Source organism: Lipophrys pholis, assembly GCF_963383615.2.
Source record: "Lipophrys pholis genome assembly, chromosome: 12".
Classification (NCBI taxonomy): domain Eukaryota; kingdom Metazoa; phylum Chordata; class Actinopteri; order Blenniiformes; family Blenniidae; genus Lipophrys; species Lipophrys pholis.
This window is the reverse complement of record NC_137641.1, coordinates 22,222,672-22,242,035: the sequence shown is the minus strand read 5'-3', so window position 1 is coordinate 22,242,035 and position 19,364 is coordinate 22,222,672. Positions and strand designations below refer to the sequence as shown.

The 19,364-nt window shown below is 39.5% G+C and overlaps 1 protein-coding gene across 7 annotated transcripts in view; it reads left to right on the top strand.

The window, feature by feature from the left end:
- Positions 1-19,364, top strand: part of nedd4l (NEDD4 like E3 ubiquitin protein ligase) — a gene marked incomplete at its 5' end in the record, with an annotated part of 53,418 nt that overhangs the window by 31,264 nt on the left and 2,790 nt on the right. For 3 of the 7 annotated variants that reach the window (XM_080477395.1, XM_080477391.1, XM_080477389.1), the window contains 17 exons: positions 1,268-1,327; positions 4,182-4,319; positions 5,304-5,492; positions 8,062-8,259; positions 8,532-8,609; positions 10,793-10,847; positions 11,721-11,779; positions 12,920-12,985; positions 14,490-14,719; positions 15,952-16,073; positions 16,197-16,267; positions 16,531-16,626; positions 16,720-16,793; positions 16,926-16,986; positions 17,190-17,249; positions 17,968-18,075; positions 18,693-18,789. In XM_080477395.1, coding sequence (XP_080333521.1) covers positions 1,268-1,327; positions 4,182-4,319; positions 5,304-5,492; positions 8,062-8,259; positions 8,532-8,609; positions 10,793-10,847; positions 11,721-11,779; positions 12,920-12,985; positions 14,490-14,719; positions 15,952-16,073; positions 16,197-16,267; positions 16,531-16,626; positions 16,720-16,793; positions 16,926-16,986; positions 17,190-17,249; positions 17,968-18,075; positions 18,693-18,789 — 1,762 coding nt within the window. Of the gene's footprint in view, positions 1-1,267; positions 1,328-4,181; positions 4,320-5,303; positions 5,493-8,061; positions 8,260-8,531; positions 8,610-8,834; positions 8,907-10,792; positions 10,848-11,720; positions 11,780-12,919; positions 12,986-14,489; positions 14,720-15,951; positions 16,074-16,196; positions 16,268-16,530; positions 16,627-16,719; positions 16,794-16,925; positions 16,987-17,189; positions 17,250-17,967; positions 18,076-18,692; positions 18,790-19,364 lie in introns of those variants that run through there. The other 4 variants (XM_080477392.1, XM_080477393.1, XM_080477394.1 and 1 more) reach the window with 4 other exon arrangements.

The window sequence follows — 19,364 nt, the reverse complement described above, 5'->3', positions numbered from 1 at the left end:
TTAACACAGACACTTTGTTTTGGTTATATTCTTGAGTGTTTTGTGTCTATTTTATTCCAGGGCTCCTATCTGTTGGCATCTATTGTGACTGATTTACTTTTATCAAGAGTGTTGCCTTTTTTCTTTTTTAATCCAGCATGATGTGGTGCTGCTGCTGTAGCTTTATTTCCTTTTATGGATTAACCTAGTATCTCAGTAAACCACAGGAACAGGCATCAGTTCAGTGAACTGGTGGGAGTGAACCTGGTATCATTTATCACTCATCAGATTCAGAGCAGCAACACATTCCTCATTTGTGGCTCTAATTAGGAGAAATGCTTGAAGAGGAGAAAGGTCCTTTATTATGCTACTTTTGGCTTTTATACTTTGAATATCTGTGGTTTTACTTTAACAAGCAACATCTGGTGATGATGTGTTAAAATGGAAAACCTGGTTAAGGTGTAATGATTCTTTAATTTTTATTGTGTCGGTGGATCGGTGCTGTTTTTTACTAGTCCATGAATGTGTGATTGTTTCTCGGATAAAAGCAGCCTGGAGGTTTGGCCTTTAAGGGCTGGTGCAGCTGCTAAGTGCATATCGAGTTGCTAACTGTCCTCCAGGTTGTGCAGTTAAAAATAAGCAGAACAACACCCAACACCAGGCTGAACTACACTAATGTTGTTATCTTATTTGTGGTACATCCTCTGGAAACAACGAGTTTCTTTCCTCTGTATTTGATCTCAATGTCTCAGGATGGAACTGCTTTTCTTAACTCGAGCACAATAAATCACTTCCCTGCTCTCACAGCTCCGGGATACAGCTCTTCTCTCAAACTCTTAAGCTGAAACAGAAGTTTGTACTCAGGTTGAAATTAAAGATGGTGCATTGGCTGTGGATTCAATTTCTAGTTCAGGGAGAACAGACTGTGTCCAAGAGTTTCTAAGAGCACAGAGCTTTAAAACTTCTTTTTAATCTCTCCCTTGTGTAATCAAGTCATCCAGTCACAGCAGCAGCTGCTTGCCCGATGCTTCACTTGTTGTTTTATCTCTTTTTTTTTTTCCAATATGCACTGCCGCTGCGGTTTCTCACCATGGCACCAAAATCAAAAAGATCTCCCTTTCTGCCACTCCTCACCTCTTTGAGAATGAATTCTTCCCTGAGCACTGAGTCTTTCCTCACTTGACCTGCACTCCTGCACAAATTGTTGCCCCCCCCACCCCCACCCCCACCCCGGCAATGAAAACATACTGTGGACTAAAGACCATCTTCCCCTGTTGTTTACCACCAGCAGAGTTCCCAGCCCAGAAGAACAAGAGCTCAAACAGTCTCAGGTGGTGAGGAGTCCATGGTAATACCTCAGTTTATTTACAGTGTAAACCCCGTCAGTCGTACTCACCTTAGTTTCCTTACACCAAGTAGAATGGACCCTGTGTTTGTTTTTCTCCAATTAAGCACCGTTGAAGCATTTTTTTTATTATCTGATACAGATAATTTAGTTAAATATGTCAGTGTTTTAAGAAGAGGTCAGTATTGTTTTTCACATTTGTCTTTTCTGACAGCTGATTTAGTTTATTTACAATAACATCAGTTGCTAATTGATATCTATCTATCTATCTATCTATCTATCTATCTATCTATCTATCTATCTATCTATCTATCTATCTATCTATCTATCTATCTATCTATCTATCTATCTATCTATCTATCTATCTATCTATCTATCTATCTATCTATCTATCTATCTATCTATCTATCTATCTATCTATCTATCTATCTCTCCTTTCTATAAGTGCATCTAAAAAAACTAGAATATAGTTAAATGGGTTGTTTTGTCATTGTTGTATACTCATCATTTAAACTAAAATGTCAACCATTTACATTTTTTTTAAACAATAATTATGACCTCCAGTTGAAAATATCTGCTCTTATGAAATATTCAAATATTTTGAGATACTTTATTTTCTGAGAATAACAGAAAAGTTTTGGAATATTAAATGTTTTAATATGCAGGGAGTTTCAAAGTTTGAGCTCAATTAGCGGGAAGTGAACTTTCACATTGTATTCTAATCTGAGATTAACTTGTGACTTCCTGTGGGGATGGAAGTCTTCCACGGATTTCCTCCACTTTGAAATTACATTTTTTTGTGCAACATCGTAATCTGTTGAAATATTTTAGTGAGGCTGAGGTACCTAAATTTTATTGCTATCATCAAGATTAAGGTTAATTAGTGTTGAATCGTATCGAAGTCAAATGTCACACAACTGTCTCGCTAACAACAGAAAATGAATCGTCATACAGATAATCCCTAAACAGATCAGTGATTGGCTGAGAATGAATGATCTCAAAAATGAGAATTTTCATTTCACTCCGAGTCAAACATATAATGCACTGTTTGTTTGAGTCGAGTGACGTTGGAATAGAAATACTATTAGAAAAAAACATCATTTGGAGCTAATGAATAAAAGATATTTACTGCAGAAGTGTTACTGTTAAATTGTTTATTTATGGGCTTATCTTCATTAACTCTGCAATGTAGTTCTGTAACTTAAATCAAAAATAGTTGAACCGAGAAATGCATTGTCAATGTATATTTTGAAACTCAAGAAAATAAATATAAATACATAAATGATAGTCATCTTATTGATTACCAATATGATTTTCATTATATTAATTGATTCGATTGTCATTGGAAAATTTGGTCCCAATCACTACTTGTTCTTTAGATAGGAATCAACTATTATCATCATTTAGACTAGTACTGGTGTTGAGAAACTGTACTATGAACTAACCACAATTCTGCCGAAAATATGTGTTGATCATTGAAGAGAGACTGTTAATTTTCTGATGTGAAGAAGTGTGGACCTAATGAAGTGACTTATTTTAAGGCTGTTCAGCAGATATCGGAAAGAGTGTAAGTGGATTTTCATTAAACATGTCAGATTTATTCCAGGTCTTATGTTGTTTTTAAACAAAATATAGTTAAATAGCTTTAAAGTGGGTATAAATACCTTCAGTTTCAGGGCGACCTAAGGCCCCCAAGAACTCCAGAACTTTCGCCTGGAATCATTTTTTTCCTGTTGCCATCCCTGTTCCCTTGTTTTTTCCCCCGTTATTGCTGACATTGTGTTAGTACAGCCATTGGTGTGTGTGTGTGTGTGTGTGTGTGTGTGTGTGTGTGTGTGTGTGTGTGTGTGTGTGTGTGTGTGTGTGTGTGTGTGTGTGTGTGTGTGTGTGTGTGTGTGTGTGTGTGTGTGTGTGTGTGTGTGTGTGTGTGTGTGTGTGTGTGTGTGTGTGTGTGTGTGTGTGTGTGTGTGTGTGATGGCTACACAACGAAGTTTGTATTCTTATGGCACTCGGATTTATTTGCTTGTTAGTGATTATTGACTTACACCACAAGTAGACTTTGTTTCACACACATGAAGAGTTGTGCAGCTCTTCCACCAAGCAAAAAGGGGGTTCCTTCTTCGAGAATTGTTGTACATGTAGAAATTCCACAGTCAGTGTTTTTCTAACGTAATAACTTTTTCCAGATTCCAAATTTATTGATATAAATAGGTTTGGTAATTGTACTCCGCAGTGATGCATAACAAAGTATTTACTACTTATGTACTTCAGTCCAAGGAAGGAGCTTGAACTCCAGCAGTGTTTTTAGCTACCTACAATGTGAATGCAAAAGGGGGAAAAAATGCATTTGCGTAATGTAGTACTGGTAAAGTGTTTTCTCACGTAGTAGCTTTTCACTCTATGTAGTCAGTGTACCAGGCAACAAGAAACTCTTTCAACTTTGTAGTCGGTAATATGTGTTACAAAATAACTAAGTAAATCTGTGGGCTCCTTGTTTTTGATTTGTATCTCTGATATTCAAAAAATGAAAGGACATTTTTGTGTTGTTTTTGGTTAATATTTGACTCGGTATAGAAGAGATGATTCACCATTTTCCGCCTTGAGCAGTAATCAGTTATTTGTGTGTGAAAGTTGAAAAGCTTTTATGTTCTGTTTCTATTCACCGCCCCGTGCTGTAAACGTAGGGGAAGAAATTGTTAATTTCTTGTGATTTCATTTTTTTACTGACCAGATGAATTTCTGTTGACCACTCCAGAATCGTTTTACGGTATTCAAAGATTCCCTCCTGGTCTCTCTCAGCATATGAGCCTGTACTGATTAGTTGTCTTTGCTTTGCTCTCTCTCCACACTTGGCCAGTCTCCCTCTGCCACTGCCTACACCTTGACCACCCCTGGCCTGCCCCCTGGATGGGAAGAGAGGAAGGACGGCAAAGGAAGAACTTATTACGTCAACCATAACAACCGCACAACTACTTGGACTAGGCCAATTGTGCAGGTACAGCAGGTGCGAAGGGCTGGCCGTCGGGCTTGCCGGACTCAATGCATGGGACAGGACGTTTCCTCGGCTCCTGTCGTGCCCTGTGTGTCGACCTCCTCTTTCCCCCTGTCCTCTTCTTCCCTGTGTTTCCTTTTCTATATAGCTGTAAAGGAATGATGGAAAGAGACACTGCTTGAAAACCTTGGGAGTCTCTTTTTCTGTCTTATTTTTTCTCTGTCTAGTTTCCTTCACAGTACAATTTCATGGTGTCTTCCCTCTCTTGTTCAGCATTTTGTTTGATATTAGGATGCCGTGCAACCATGTATTGGTCTCACCTCTTTAAACCCTGGCATGGAACTACAACCACTCCTCCCTGTTTATTCCCTCATTTCGATACTGTGTCTTCACTCGTTTTCCCCTGTCTTTCTGTCTGTATATGAGGCGGCACCATGTGGTGTGAGCTCACGGAGAGGCTGCTCCATGGGACTAGGTGTATGTTTGACCCTCATATCTCTACTCTTTGAAATCTCCCATTTCATTTGTGTTTTTTCCCCCAGTATGTTTCCAGCTGTTTAATGCCTGTTCATCATCTCATAGTCTTTGACTTTCGTCTGTTCACAATATTGCTCGGAAGGAACGGACACTGCCAAATGATGCAGTTGATGTTGTCTTTTGTACATTTGTTTTTACATGTTGTAGCCACTGTGAAGAGCATTTAATCTCCCAGAGAAGCTTGAACTTCTTCCATGCCTCTGTCCCTGTTTTCTTGATGGATACATGATATTTGTGACATATTCTCCTTGTGGGCCTGGATGACACTTTTCAGGTTTTTGGAGCTCAGTTTTTGAGAGGAAAAACTTGCATCCAGACCATTGTGATGCAGGAAGAGTCATTGCCAGTATTGCTCATAATCAGAAAAAGTTTTTTGTTTTCTTCAAAAGCAGTCTCACTGCTTTATATTAGTACACAACTTAACCATCAAAGTGCTGTTCTCACTGACAGCTGACTGAAGACGGAGCCAGCACCTCAGCAGCAGCAGCAGCAGCAGCAGCATCAGGAGGAGCCTCGGCCTTGGCACCCCCATCCACTCCCTCCTCTTCCAATTCCTCCAGCAACCACCTCCATGAGCCCCAAGTCCGACGACCTCGTAGCCTCAGCTCCCCTACTGTCACCCTTTCCACCCCCTTGGAGGTGAGAGTCAGCTCCCTGTACCTTTCCACCCCATCATGCCAACCTGCCTATTTTTATTTACCCGAGGGCTTTTTCTTTCTGTCCTCCTCCTTCCTTCTTTCTTTACCCTTCCAAACTTTCTTTTCATGCAGTCCAAGATGACTAAATTAGTCCACCCAAGTCATCTGTCAGTCTGTCTTCCTCCATTGCCTTCTTCGGTGCCATACTTTCCATCTGCTTGCTCCCTCTTTTTTTCAGGTCAACTCTGTCCTGATGCTGCTTTTCATCTTTTCTTTGGAAAGTAAATCTGATCATTTAACCATTCTTCTCTTTCTTAATTTCATCTCTTCTCTTTTCCCCATTGACGAAATTCTTTCTTCATGCTGCTTTTTCTTTCTTCTCATCAATAAATATTGAGCTGATGACTGAGCAGCCACCGCTTGCAATGCTTAATCAAATGAAGCTTGACCAATTCTGCTAGTGAGGAAGGCTTTTGCTGTAACCTTTATACCCATTTTTTGCTGGATAATGGCGTGATTTAAAGTAATGTTCACAAAGTGAATCGGTAATCGTAAGAGGTATGGTTCATTCACCGTTGAAACAATACATTTATCGAAGTTCGTAGCTTCTAATCATTTTCAATCTGCTGCTGCAAGTCAGGGAAACTACAGGTCAGTGTATATTATTAATTCCAGACACTTAAGCTCTTGAGTCACCTGAATGTAGATAACCAGAAGTGCTGCATAGAATATTAAATTTCTTCTTGGCCTGTTGGGAATTTTCATCTCCCTCTTATGCGTTTTATGAAGTTAGAGTTTAATTATGTTGCTTGGCGATGTTAATAATAACACTGCTCAGGTGGTTAATTGTGTCATCCAGACATCATTTCAGGGGACTTGGTGACGTTTCTGCTCACCGTTGAAACGTTTTAAAGGCTGTGGCAATAGAAAAATTATTTTTAGGATAATCAAAAGGCTTTGCACAAACAAAAGTTGTTGTGGCTGTTATTGCAACATGTAGGCATGTGTTGCATTGGGATTGTAAGGGTGATTATAGTTTCACTCTTAACAACCTGGAGCGGCAAAATAGTTCTGATGCTGCATTTGCATAATAACACAATTTCAAGACTCTAAAACTTACATAAACCTTAGAATGTGGGAAGAGGTGAAATCATGTCGCAATGATGAGGGCTATAATCATAGATTTGAAGCACGTATTATATGCCTCTTTTGCATTTTATACTCAGATTTCAATGAGTCATAAAGCATTTTCGTTGCAGTAAGTCACAAGCGATGAAATTACCTTAAACACCCTCAAATCACACACAGCTCAACACAGAAATGTAAACCAATCATGGAAACAGTTAGTGCAATCTTCTTGAAAGCAATGGTGTGTACTCTGGTGGCATTTTTAAAAATATAATATCAGCATGAATATGCCTTTTATGACTCTATTTCCTCACGTTTAAGAGGCTCAGCGCTCGCTCAAGAACCAGTGTTTGGCTGAATAACCACCGTTTGGGCCATTTATTATTTTTTGCAAAAGAATAGTTGTATTAGTTTCAAATCATAATGGGCTGACAGAATATATTTTAATAAGAACTTATTTCTAGTACTTAATGGTCTTTGAATGAACCTTGAAACTATTTTGATTAACCAATTCTTCCTGTTAAATGAAAGACATCTTAAACTTTAAATTGAACAGAATACTTTTGAGTGCAGCTCTTCCACAAAGCTCAACTAATTAAGATCAACAATGTTAGCTAAAAATGGATGACCTCTTTTTGACCTTTCTGCTGTATTCAACAGCTTCTCTCGGTGGTGGAGATCTTTTGCTGCTACCGAGGGAGGAGACCCGAAGGGGGGTTAATTAAAGAGCGTGTGAGCATGTGTGCATTAACGAGCCATTGTGGAAGTAAAAGGAAGTGAAACGCTCACAGTACAATGTCATAATTACAACTTCCAGAGGAGGTGGGAGGTGTACTATTAATTAACGTGCGTTTCTTGTTAAAATCAGACCAGGCTGTGATAATTACTACCAAAAAATAATGTGAGGCAGGGACACTTATTAGTCCAGGCTTTAATTGTTTTTAAGGTTGCTCTAGAACTTTGATAAAATAGCCCAGATTGTAGGTTTCTCATATATGAATGATTTGCAGATTTTATAGGGGTACATTTTTCCCCTTCGGCCTCGTCACTGACAGCTTGTGTTTATGGAGTAGAAGTGTTGATTAGCCGCATGTCTCTGGATGAACAGTCGGGTCCCTTACATTCAGTCTCTCAAAAAGGTGAGAGCACATGTTCGATGTGTTTCAGTTTCCACACTCAGGTTCTTCACACATCTTGATGGTTGTGAATGTACAATTATTTCTGTACCTCATTTTAAGAATCATGCATGATTGTAACTGACAGTGACATTCTATGATTATTATTTTGTGAGATGGTGCTGTACAACAGTCATAAGCTTTCTAATCTTGCTCTTTTCTTATCTTGCTCTTTTCTTTGTGTGCAGAAAGTGATGACAAAATGAAAAAGTGGTGTTAGTTTTTGCAATTTCTGACAAATTGACAAATTATCCATTTCGTTTCCAGGGAGCCAACAACATCCAGGTGCGGAGGGCGGTTAAAGACACACTCTCCAATCCACAGTCCCCCCAGCCGTCGCCGTACAGCTCACCAAAGTCACAGCACAAGACACAGCAGAGCTTCCTGCCGCCCGGCTGGGAGATGCGAATAGCCCCGAATGGGCGGCCCTTCTTCATCGACCACAACAGCAGAGCCACCACCTGGGTGAGCTCGCACACTGTGCTGACGGGCCCAAGTGTGAATGTTACTGATCATTTCATGCAATATTTATGGCAGAAAACACATCATATTTCAGGCAGTGGTTTGCACTGGTGTGAATGGGTCATTTAGTGACATCTGGTGGTGGCAGTTGTATATTTACCTCAACTTTAGTGATTCTTTTATCTTTTCCCCTCAAAAAAAAAAGTAGCAATACGAGAATTTCCATTACTGTCTGGTTTAACGGTCTATGTTTTCCCTCTGTTGATGACAACCAGGAGGATCCCAGGTTGAAATATCCAGTCCATATGAGGAATAAGAATTCGATGGAGCCTGGTGACCTCGGGCCTCTTCCTGTAAGCACAGTAACAATTAAATCTACTAGATGCTTAACCTCTGTCCCACAAAGCATGCTCGTAACAATCTCATGAATAACAAAAGCTTTGTTCTCTCATCATTACATGCATAGCAATATATTTAGATTATTTAATAATGTAATCAATTTTTAAGGTGTTATACTTAGAATTAACTGTTCATCTTGCTCCCATCTCGCTCCTGTTGTACTGTTTTTTTGTTTATAGTTGGCTCAAGTGCTGTTAGATTTATGTGAAAGAAACCATGGCAGCAAAGATAAGGCATAATTATGTTCTCTCACAGTGTTCAATAGCTGCAGTTACATGAGACCTAAATAATCAAGTTAAAACTGCTTCAATGTAAACATTTTGGTCTGATTCGATTGGCCCAATTCAATTGAAATAATGAAGAGGGGAGGTGTTTTAACACTGTTTATGATTTGATCTGAGTCCATGTGAACCTAAGATCGGATCCTCTCTCACTGTCGGAGCTTTGTGCCACGTGTCTGTTACGTAATTCCCCACGAGATGCTTCATGCATAGTCTTCTCAGAAACATGCCAATGCCGCTCTTAAACCTATTATAAGACATATTGAAAGGCTCGATGGACCGGAAGGTTACAACAATGAGTTAAATTTTTTACCAAGTTCAGGAAATGCTGGATATGGGATCATGTCATAAGTTTTATGAGATTGATCCAAAGACTCAATCATTCAAGCAGACTCACACGTCAATCATATGACTTTATCTAGTGTTCATGTAATTAGGATAATTGAACCCTTTGATTGAAAAGGATTTAATGACACCATGTAATTGCAGCTACTGTTGTGTTGGCTATTAATGGTTTAGTGGTTAGAAATAATCAGCGGATTGATTGTCTGGGCTGCAATGACCACTAATGATAACAAGAAGTTTAAGTCACAAACCACTCGCAGGTGGTCTAGCTGCGACTGTCATTATATGCTAAATAATCAAAACTTCATGGGCTTGTACATCTCACAGGCTTGTGCGTGTGTGTGTGTGTGTGTGCGCATGTGTGTTTGTTCTCTCTTTCCCTCTCTCTCTTTTTCTCTCCGTTCTGATGGATCTAATGTATGCTATTTCTTCTACACCTGGCCACGTCTGTTTGGCAGAACCTACCAGAGGAGGTTGGTTGGTGCCTCCCTCCCTCTGCCTGCCTACCTACCTGTCTGGTCCAGTCTGGTCTGGTTAAATGCCTGCAGACAGCCTTGTGTTTTATTTATTTATTTATTTTAATTTCCCTCCTCTCTCTTTCTGTCTTTTCTCTTTCTCTCTCATGACCGGCATGGATGGACTGTACCTCTCCCTTCCTTTCAGTATTTTTACCCCACTTCCTCTCTCTGTGAACATCCTCCCTGCACCACCACCAACCCTTTTGTTGAGGATTAACATTTGGAGATCTGCATCAGCGATCTCTCAGACCGCCGTTTGTACTAGTGTCAGCGCGTCTGAGGCACAGTTAGACAAGTCGAACCAGCTTTTTGTAAATGAGGAGGGGAAACGTGAACAAGAAGAACTGGTGGAGGAAATGGGGTGAATAAAGGGCAGAAGGCGAGTGAAAACGGGGGAGGGAGGTTTGAAAAGACGTCCTTGTATGTCAGAGGAAGGAACTGGCTGTATGCTGCATGTGTTATCAGCTTTTCAGTCTGGTCTCCACTCATGCAGCAGCAGCATACTAAGAAGCACACACACCCTGTTTGACAGACCGTCAGACTCTGTCCCTCTCCCCCCACCCTTTACTCTCAATCTTTTCATTACATCCTTTAATTGCTTGATTGCTGATGCCATTACGAGTGTGCGTGGCCTGTGACACTGTACTGAGTGGTCACCGTGTCAGTGGTGGTTTACTGGTTTGAGCTAGTAGTGGTGATTAACCTTTGTGTTGTGGTGGTACCCCTGCCTTGCTGATGTGTCAGACCCAACTCAAATAGGAGAGAAAATCCTTTCATTTCCTTTGTGGTGTTTGATTGAGCTTGCCTCGCCTGCGGTGGTGGGGCTGCCAGTGTTTCAACCATTTAATGGTCACTCAAGTTCAATTAAACATAAGTTTTAAACAAGAATGGATGGATTTAAAATACTATTTGAGCACGGCCTGTTCAAGTGTGTGATCTAATGATTCCCTCACTCTTCTTCTTTTTTTTTTTTTTTTCTTGCTTCTGTTTCAGCCTGGATGGGAAGAGAGAGTTCACACTGACGGGCGCACCTTTTACATCGACCACAGTAAGATCACGTCTCGCTCTGCTTCATGCTTCAGTCGTTTCATATTTCTTATGTCTTTTGACACTCTCAGAAATCAGTCATAGATGTTTCAAGTGTAGTGGATAATATAACACATCACCTTTTCCCTTGAACAAAAGAGCCTTTTTTTTTCCCCCTTTTAAAATCAAGCTTTCACAGCTTCACATGGATCAGGTTGGATTTGCTTATTTTGGTGCTTGTATCAAATATAGTTTCTGAATTATAAAGGAGTTGAACAAATCAGCACCTTGGTAGAGAATCCCAATTAGCCGCCTTTTGCCCATATGTTGAATATCATTGATGCCCCTCATACACAAGTTGATGGGAGGCACTTGAAATCTCCAAAATCGTCAGTATTTTATTCATTATAATACTTAATAATAATATTTAAGTTTGACATTGTTCCTTTAGAATTTTTATTTTCATAACATGAGTGGCATCTAAAATGTTTAGAAAATTTGATAGTTCAGTCTAACGATAAAGGGATACAAAATAAATTTTTGTAACTTTCTAATCTAATCCAGCACTCCTTTTGCAAGTTTTAAAATGTATAATTAGTCAATATTTAATACATCCAAAAAGAGATTTTTGCCAACTTAAAAACTCATTTTTAAATCCTCAACATCTCTGAAGCTAAAATAAACATAAATCTGTGACTTTAACCACTATGTATTTGCTAAATTAGTGTCATTTGTGTACAGTGACCCTGTAAAATGGCCTAATATAGTGAGTCCACGTCACCCAACTGAATGAGGAACCACTAGACATTCAGTAATAAAAGACCACATCTTGTCTTTGTGACTTTGGTTTAACTTAAAACATCAAGTTTGATTGCTCTGTATTCAATTCTTCTAGATACAAAGAACACACAGTGGGAGGACCCACGTCTACAGAGTCCGGCTATCACAGGACCTGTGAGTAGTTTCCTCTACCAGCTATTCACAATATGGAAACAATGAGACTGATGACAGTGTAACAGCCTGAGCTGCAATGGTCAATGTGTTTTTTGCAATAGGGATGCATGATGACGTCGCCACAACATTGGTATCTGCTTATAAACACAAAAAAAGTTTGACATCGGCATGAAACGCTGATGCCGATGTTTGATTGACAAAAAGAGAGAGAGTGACGTCATTACTTTGAGCCCAAAAGAGGGAGAAATCACACGTCTGCTGTGTGGAAATTTTTTAAGTTTTAGAAACTGATAAAGTCACCGTTTGCAACGAATGCTCAACATCAGCCATTCGAGGATGAGTTAAAACTGGAAATCCAAGCATGCTTGCTTCCTGGTTCTGGTTCATGTGGCGCGCCGATACCTCAGTGTGCCCTGTACAGGTGTTGACAGTCAGTCTCCAGTGTTTTCTCCCTGTCATAGACGAGAAGAGAAATCATATAGATCAAGGGTGGCAAACATAAGGCCTGTAGGCCAGAGCTCTCCTGCAAGACACTTAAATCTGGTCAAACCTCCAAGTAAATGGTAAAAACTTCAAAGAGCTTTAGCCATAAAGCCATGCTGTCAGGGTGAGTTTGTATAAGCATGCATAATGCATCCCATGTCTTAGTTATTGTCAAAACATTCTGACAATATAAAAGAAGGAGTTTACTAGTTTGCCTTTAAAAATGTTAAAAAAAAAAAAAAAAAAAAAAAATTATATGTAATTTATATGTAAGTTGCATTTAGTTTTATTGTTTTTGTCTGGAAGCTGCTACAGAACACCAGTCCCATCACTGGGTGGACAAAAAGTATCATCATTTAATGCCAGTATCAAGTACTGCATCAAAAGCAGAGGTGAAGTATATTGGCATCCGCAATATTTTGTTTTGAAAATACCAGCCTATCAGATTTCAGCGCATATTCAATATCGTTTATCGTTTATGCAGTTGTCACTTAATGTGCCGACACTGTTGTGTGATTTGCACTCTACTTGAGAAACTGTCTTCATCCGTCCTCGCGTTGAAATCTGTGCAGTTTCTATTCCGTGTTTATAGAGGCATTAACAACACATTTAGTTTTCTTCTGTTTGACTGCTTTGTTTTGCTTGTTCTTCACACAGGCTGTTCCATACTCCAGAGAGTTCAAGCAGAAATACGACTACTTCAGGAAGAAATTAAAGAAGCCGGTAAGAAGCGGTTGCTGTCTCGTGTCTCGGGTTTCTTACTGGGGAACTTTTGCTTAATAACGCTAAAGATAAAACTTTGTGGCTTCACTTTGCAGAAGTAAAAGATTTCATTTTCCTCAGATGAGGCTTGATTGCTTCTTGTTCACCTTCTTTTACTTTAATGCCGTCTCAGCGCTGCGTGACCGAGTTTAATATCTTTGTTGCAAAAGTCATTATTTCACAGTTTTTGAGATGCTGTGTGTTTTTTCAGCATTCGTTCTTAATGCTGAAATGTAATCTTGGGTAATAATAATAATAGAGATTGCGTTGATTAATGATAATAAATAATAATTTGGTCCATTTTAGGATGTGAGTTTTGTACTATAGCCTGAGGAAATGTTAACTAATTAGTTTGGCAGCCATTATTTGTTCTGTTCTGTTCTGACCTGGATATGTTTAGGAATGATTGGGAAATGTGACATGGTTCTAAATAAAACATGTCCTGCCCCAAAACCCCTTACGAGATTTTTGCAGACCAAATATTGTTTTTTAGTAATACATGAATTTTGATACTGATATGACAACAACAAAAACCCACGGGATGTTAACATTTAAAAAGAAATGTATAGTAGTGGTGGCAGACATTCTTAACAGTTCAACCCTATCGAGCTTCTCAGATGTTTCATTGTTCCATATTTTCCGTCTTTGGTGCAAGGAGCAGGCAGAGGAAAGCAGTCTCCTGCCTGTTTTGTTTCGCTCCAGCTATCGCTGCTCTCATGTGGCAGTTCTGCCTTCTCCTCCTGTAGCCTGTCGTCCTCGCTGGCATCCAAAGCATCAGAGATGCATTGAAAGGCTTGTCGTCCCCTCGGTGTGATTTCTGTTCATTATCTCGTGTTTGAGCGGCTCGGTCAGGTTTCTGTGGATCCATTGTCTTCTGCCTTTTTATTTGAAGCCCCCTGCCCTTATTATGAAGAACCCAGAAAAACACTGCGAGTTCAGCATTAGACCTTTTCTGGGAATGGGTTTTAAAACACTGGGGTTGTCTTTATAATGATTTTATTGATAAATCCAATATTTCAAGATGAGAGAAATGTAATTTAAAATTTTTTTATCTAAATGGAGGAGAAAGACTAATGAACTGACACAACAGCTCAAACAGGAACATTTTCTCATTTCAACTCAATGGCCTTGTTTGGCACCAAGCCAAGGCTTTCATTCTCCCAGCTTTGTATTGATCTCGGTGGATGCACACGTGTCATACACGACAGCTCGTATATAATTAATTCAACTATCTTCTGCACCGCTTTATCTAATTCAGGGCTGCAGGCAGCACAATCTACTAATATTGCTTTTAAAGAGGAAACAAAAGCACTTTATGGGATGCAAAACTCAGATATTTCGTCTTCTACCTCTGGATATCTGTTCTTGTTGGCGTTACAGCCTTCACAGGAGAGTAGAGGTGCATCTGTGTTTCTTTTCCCACATGGATCTTGTTACAAACTTTAATTTTGTGATTCTTTTTCAGGCCGACATTCCCAACCGATTTGAGATGAAGCTCCACAGAAACAACATCTTTGAGGAGTCGTACCGTCGCATTATGTCCCTAAAGAGGCCGGACGTCCTGAAGGCACGGCTATGGATCGAGTTTGAATCGGAGAAAGGCCTGGACTACGGTGGTGTGGCCAGAGAGTGGTTCTTCCTTTTGTCTAAGGAGATGTTCAACCCTTACTACGGCCTGTTCGAATACTCTGCCACGTAAGATTGTTTTCTTTGTGCTTGCTTTTAAACTCGGTGCTGCTTCAGAATGAAAAGAGGGCTTGAAACCCCCGAGACTGTGAACAGGACGTGGTACAGGACGTAGTGTTACACAATGCCGAAGTAGTTAAGGAACCGAGCGTTGTATTCTGAGTCGTGGATACATCCTCCTGTGCTCGTTTATTTGATTAGCTTTTTCCACAGAGTGCAGTAAGACACAGCTCTGCCTTGTTTTTCTCCCGTGGGGCTTGTGAAAGTTTCCTTTTACTTTGATTGACTTTTCCTCTCATTCAAAGAGCCATCCTGAAGCAAACATTTCCCACATAGGGTACACACCGAGATAATGAAATTGTCATGTGTTTACTCTTTTCTTGGCACCATCATCGATACGTGATGACTTGATTCTCTTCAGCTTTTAATACTGCCGCACAGTGCTGTTGGAAAGACAAAGAAATAAACAATGAAAGCTTAATGAAAAACGGGGTGATTCGACAATCCACTATAAAAATTTAACTAATGTGAGATCGTTCATCATAGTCGCTTAAGACTTTTAACAGCAGAAAGTAAATGCTGTGAAATGAAATGCAGATGCTCAGCAATCACCTTCATGATTTCTATTGGAAAGTGTTACTGCAATATTTCCAGAAGGACTTATTGTACTGAAAAAAAGTTTCCACACATCTGGACACCAATGCTTCCGGCTGCTGTTGATTTGTCTGCCATAATGCAGGGAATGGAGACACATTGACTTGATGTATGTGCAAGAGTGATGTGACTCAAACAAGAGAAGCATCCTCATTATGAATCTGATGCATTAATATTCATCTGACACAGCAGTCAGAATGCAAAACATAAAGCAAAGTGGTTTGTGTTTTCACACATTACAGATGCTGAAACTACATTCTCTGCACATGTACATCTCTTGCAGCCCACTTAGGTCTGTGCTGATGCCCGGCTACTCTCTATACGACAACAGTGACTCGCTCACTCATTCATGCTCTCGTTCAGGCAAATATCCACAGTGCGGGAGCGAAGTTATTCTGTTGACACACTCCTTTTTTCTTCTTAATGACAGAATGTAACAAGGCGAGCTTTCAAGTCTGACTGAAAATTACAATTTGTATCTGTGTCTTCTGACAGGGAGAAATTAGAGGACTAATTTTTTATTTTTTTTTTTATTGCTATCTGATCATTACAGACAGTTTAATTGTATGGTTATTGTGTCAATCCAGGGACAACTACACTTTGCAAATCAATCCCAACTCTGGCCTGTGCAACGAGGATCACCTTTCCTACTTCAAGTTTATCGGACGTGTGGCGGGAATGGCCGTTTTTCATGGGAAACTACTGGATGGTAAGCTGTGCCGTGTAGGAAACTCTCCATGGTATTAGAGTGATGGCTTGTTTTTAATAACAACATCGTTGTTGTAATTCAGCCGTTTGTTCACATGCACACTGTCTATATGTTGTTTCTAAGGTTTTTTTATTCGACCGTTCTACAAGATGATGTTGGGGAAACAGATCTCTCTTAAAGACATGGAGTCTGTGGTAAGAACATTGATAAGTGAATAAAAATTATGGACCATTAAACTTTATCCTCCAAAATCGATGGAGATGTGTGTTTGGTGGAGATGCTTTCAATTAGTTTTTTCACTGCTGATTTTGAAGTAACCGTATGCTGTTGTTGTTTTTCTGCACCAAACAGTTCTGTATTCATGAACACTTGACAGTGCTAAGAATGAAACCTGACAATCTCACAAATGAAAATTAAAGGGACCTAATTGGTTTGAATGTGATTTTTGTCTCGACAGGACAGTGAATACTACAACTCACTGAAGTGGATCCTGGAGAACGATCCCACGGAGCTGGACCTGAGGTTCTGTATAGATGAGGACAACTTTGGACAGGTGAGTAGGTTTGGAACGAGGACAGTCTTTTCTAGTGATCGGTGTTTCAAGTAGATATTAAAGTTGCTTTGATTTTTATTTTGTTTTCCTCAGACGTACCAGGTGGACCTGAAGCCCAGTGGGTCAGACATGGTGGTCACTAATGACAACAAGAAAGAATACATAGAGTAATTATGTTTCTCATTGCTTCTTTTATTTCATAAGAATGTCAAAGCATGATTACTCCACAACTACATAATTCAAATTATATATATAAATGATTTAGTCAGATTTTATCTCACTAATGTGTTTTCTGTCAGTTTGGTCATTCAGTGGAGGTTTGTTAATCGGGTCCAGAAGCAGATGAACGCCTTCTTGGAGGTGAGTACGTGCAGTATTGCAGCTTCCACTGGGGGGCAGTGTCATCAAAGACTTTGAGCTGGTGTGTCTGAAGCTTTTAGTTAAATTAATCTGTATTTAAATGGAAACATCCCTCATTCATTGATATACCGAATAGCATGTTTTTGTATTTATGGTGAGAATTATGTGTTTAATAACCTTTCTGTTTAATTTTTTTTTTTCAGGGTTTCACAGAGCTCATTCTTATAGATCTGATCAAGATCTTTGATGAAAATGAGCTGGAGGTATGCATACCCTGTCTATTCATCCTTTATACTGGTTTTATCAAAGCTGGGTGGCGGGAGTCTATCCCAGCTGACCACAGCCTTCCTTACAGATAGCAAATACTGGCCGAGGAAACCCAGAGAGACACAAACGGATCATGCAAGCTCCACACAATAAAGTCCAAACTCATAATCGAACACCAGGGTCCTTGCCATATTCACGATAACACCATCTTGTTGTTTCACATATTTTACTAGTGTGCTGAGGTTGAGGAGCATAATACTAAATGTTGTGTTTTTTTAAGAAACAAGCTTCAAATCGAGTTTCCAGGGTGGTATAGGTCAACTGGTTCTTATGTGAAGAATTTGTGGAAACAAAATCTGAAGAACCTAAAATGATCAAGCTGATTACTGTGACCTTAATATCCCTACATTTCTGCTAATTATTAGATTATAAGCTGAATGTCTTTGTATATTCTGTAAAAGTGTGTCAAAGATATATACAAAGTTAAATTGTACCAGCCTGCATAGAAAGTGATCCATAAAGAAGGATTTAGTAAATGTGTTTTGATGTAGAACCTTTTTAAAGGAGTCAGATTGAATTGGAAAGTACTTTTGCTCATTTAACAAGCATCTTCACTGAAAAGTTTTTAGTTCCACTCTTGATAGAAAACTCTTAAAATACTTGCTGTGAGAAGTTGGCTGTAAAAAGTTCTTTTTCTTTTCTTTTCCTGTGTAGTTGCTGATGTGTGGTTTGGGTGATGTTGACGTCAATGACTGGAGGCAACACACTGTTTACAAGAACGGCTACTGTCCCAACCACCCCGTTATACAGTGGTTCTGGAAGGTAGGTTCATATGGAGACTCAGAACGACATTATCAGTCATTTGTTCACTGGATATTTCACAACAAGAGCTGGTTCCAAAACCTGCCTGGTTTTTTTTTTTTTTTTTTTTTGAAGACCAAAGTCTGTTTGGAAGAACAGGCCTGTTTGCTCTGATGAAAGAGCCTGAAGTGGCACCGGCTGCCGTTATCGTCAGTCTTCACTCTGGGTGTATTTGATGTGCGTTTGTTAATGCTCCAGACAGCCAACACACACAAGACATAATCTGTGCAAGAATTCTTGTTTACACACACGGTCCCACTGTGTCATGTCATCAGATTAGATGAAGTAGCTGATGCAGCTTCTGGTCTGCCACTGCTTTGTAATCTTTTTTTTATATAGATTTCACTAACCTCGACCTAAAATAACCACAAAGCCCCTCAGAGGTAGTAATCAAAGACCACACAGGGCTTCAAATCCTAAATTTGAGGTAATTTAACTTTTATTATGTCTTTACACCAGGTAACAGGAAAGTAGCCATTTCAATAAATAGGATTAAAGGTTTTTGGTCCCTGCTTGGATCTTGTTGTCATGGTTTTCAGCTGTTTGTCACTGAGAACTAAATTTCCCCCCCTCATCAGGTGGTCCTGCTCATGGACGCTGAAAAGAGAATCCGACTGCTGCAGTTTGTCACGGGAACATCTCGAGTGCCCATGAACGGCTTTGCTGAGCTCTATGGTACGTCCCCTCCTGAAATACCTGCATGTCTCTTGCCCATTTTTAATCTTCCATCCACGTGGCCCACATTTCATTGAGCAAGTTACAAACAATTCCAAAATGTTCATGTTCTGTTGGCTTTTGTCAGAGCGAACACGAACATTTATAGAAATAGTCGTCTATTGATTGGTATTTTGTCTCGTATATATATCTGGTTTTTTTGCTTCCAGCTTTTTGTTTTTGAGACGTGTAGCATTTCATCAAAGCATAAAAACATAAGCACTCGACTGTCATCATGCAAATCAGCTGATTGTTTACAGATTGAGTCTGCAAACATAAAACTAATCAGATTATGAATTATTCTATAAAGAAGAATTAATATTTCCTGGAATATCTCCCTATCTGAATGCTGATCGTAACACCAAGGAGACTGTTTGGGATTACATGAAGAGACCGAAGATTATCTGTGTTTAGCTAATCTTACCTTCATAATCTTGATAAAGGTCAATCTCCCAGAACCTTAGTTATTAAAAGTTTTTCTTCAAAACCTGTTTGCAAGTTAATTTCAAAGAATTGACACTGCTTTAGATGCTAAT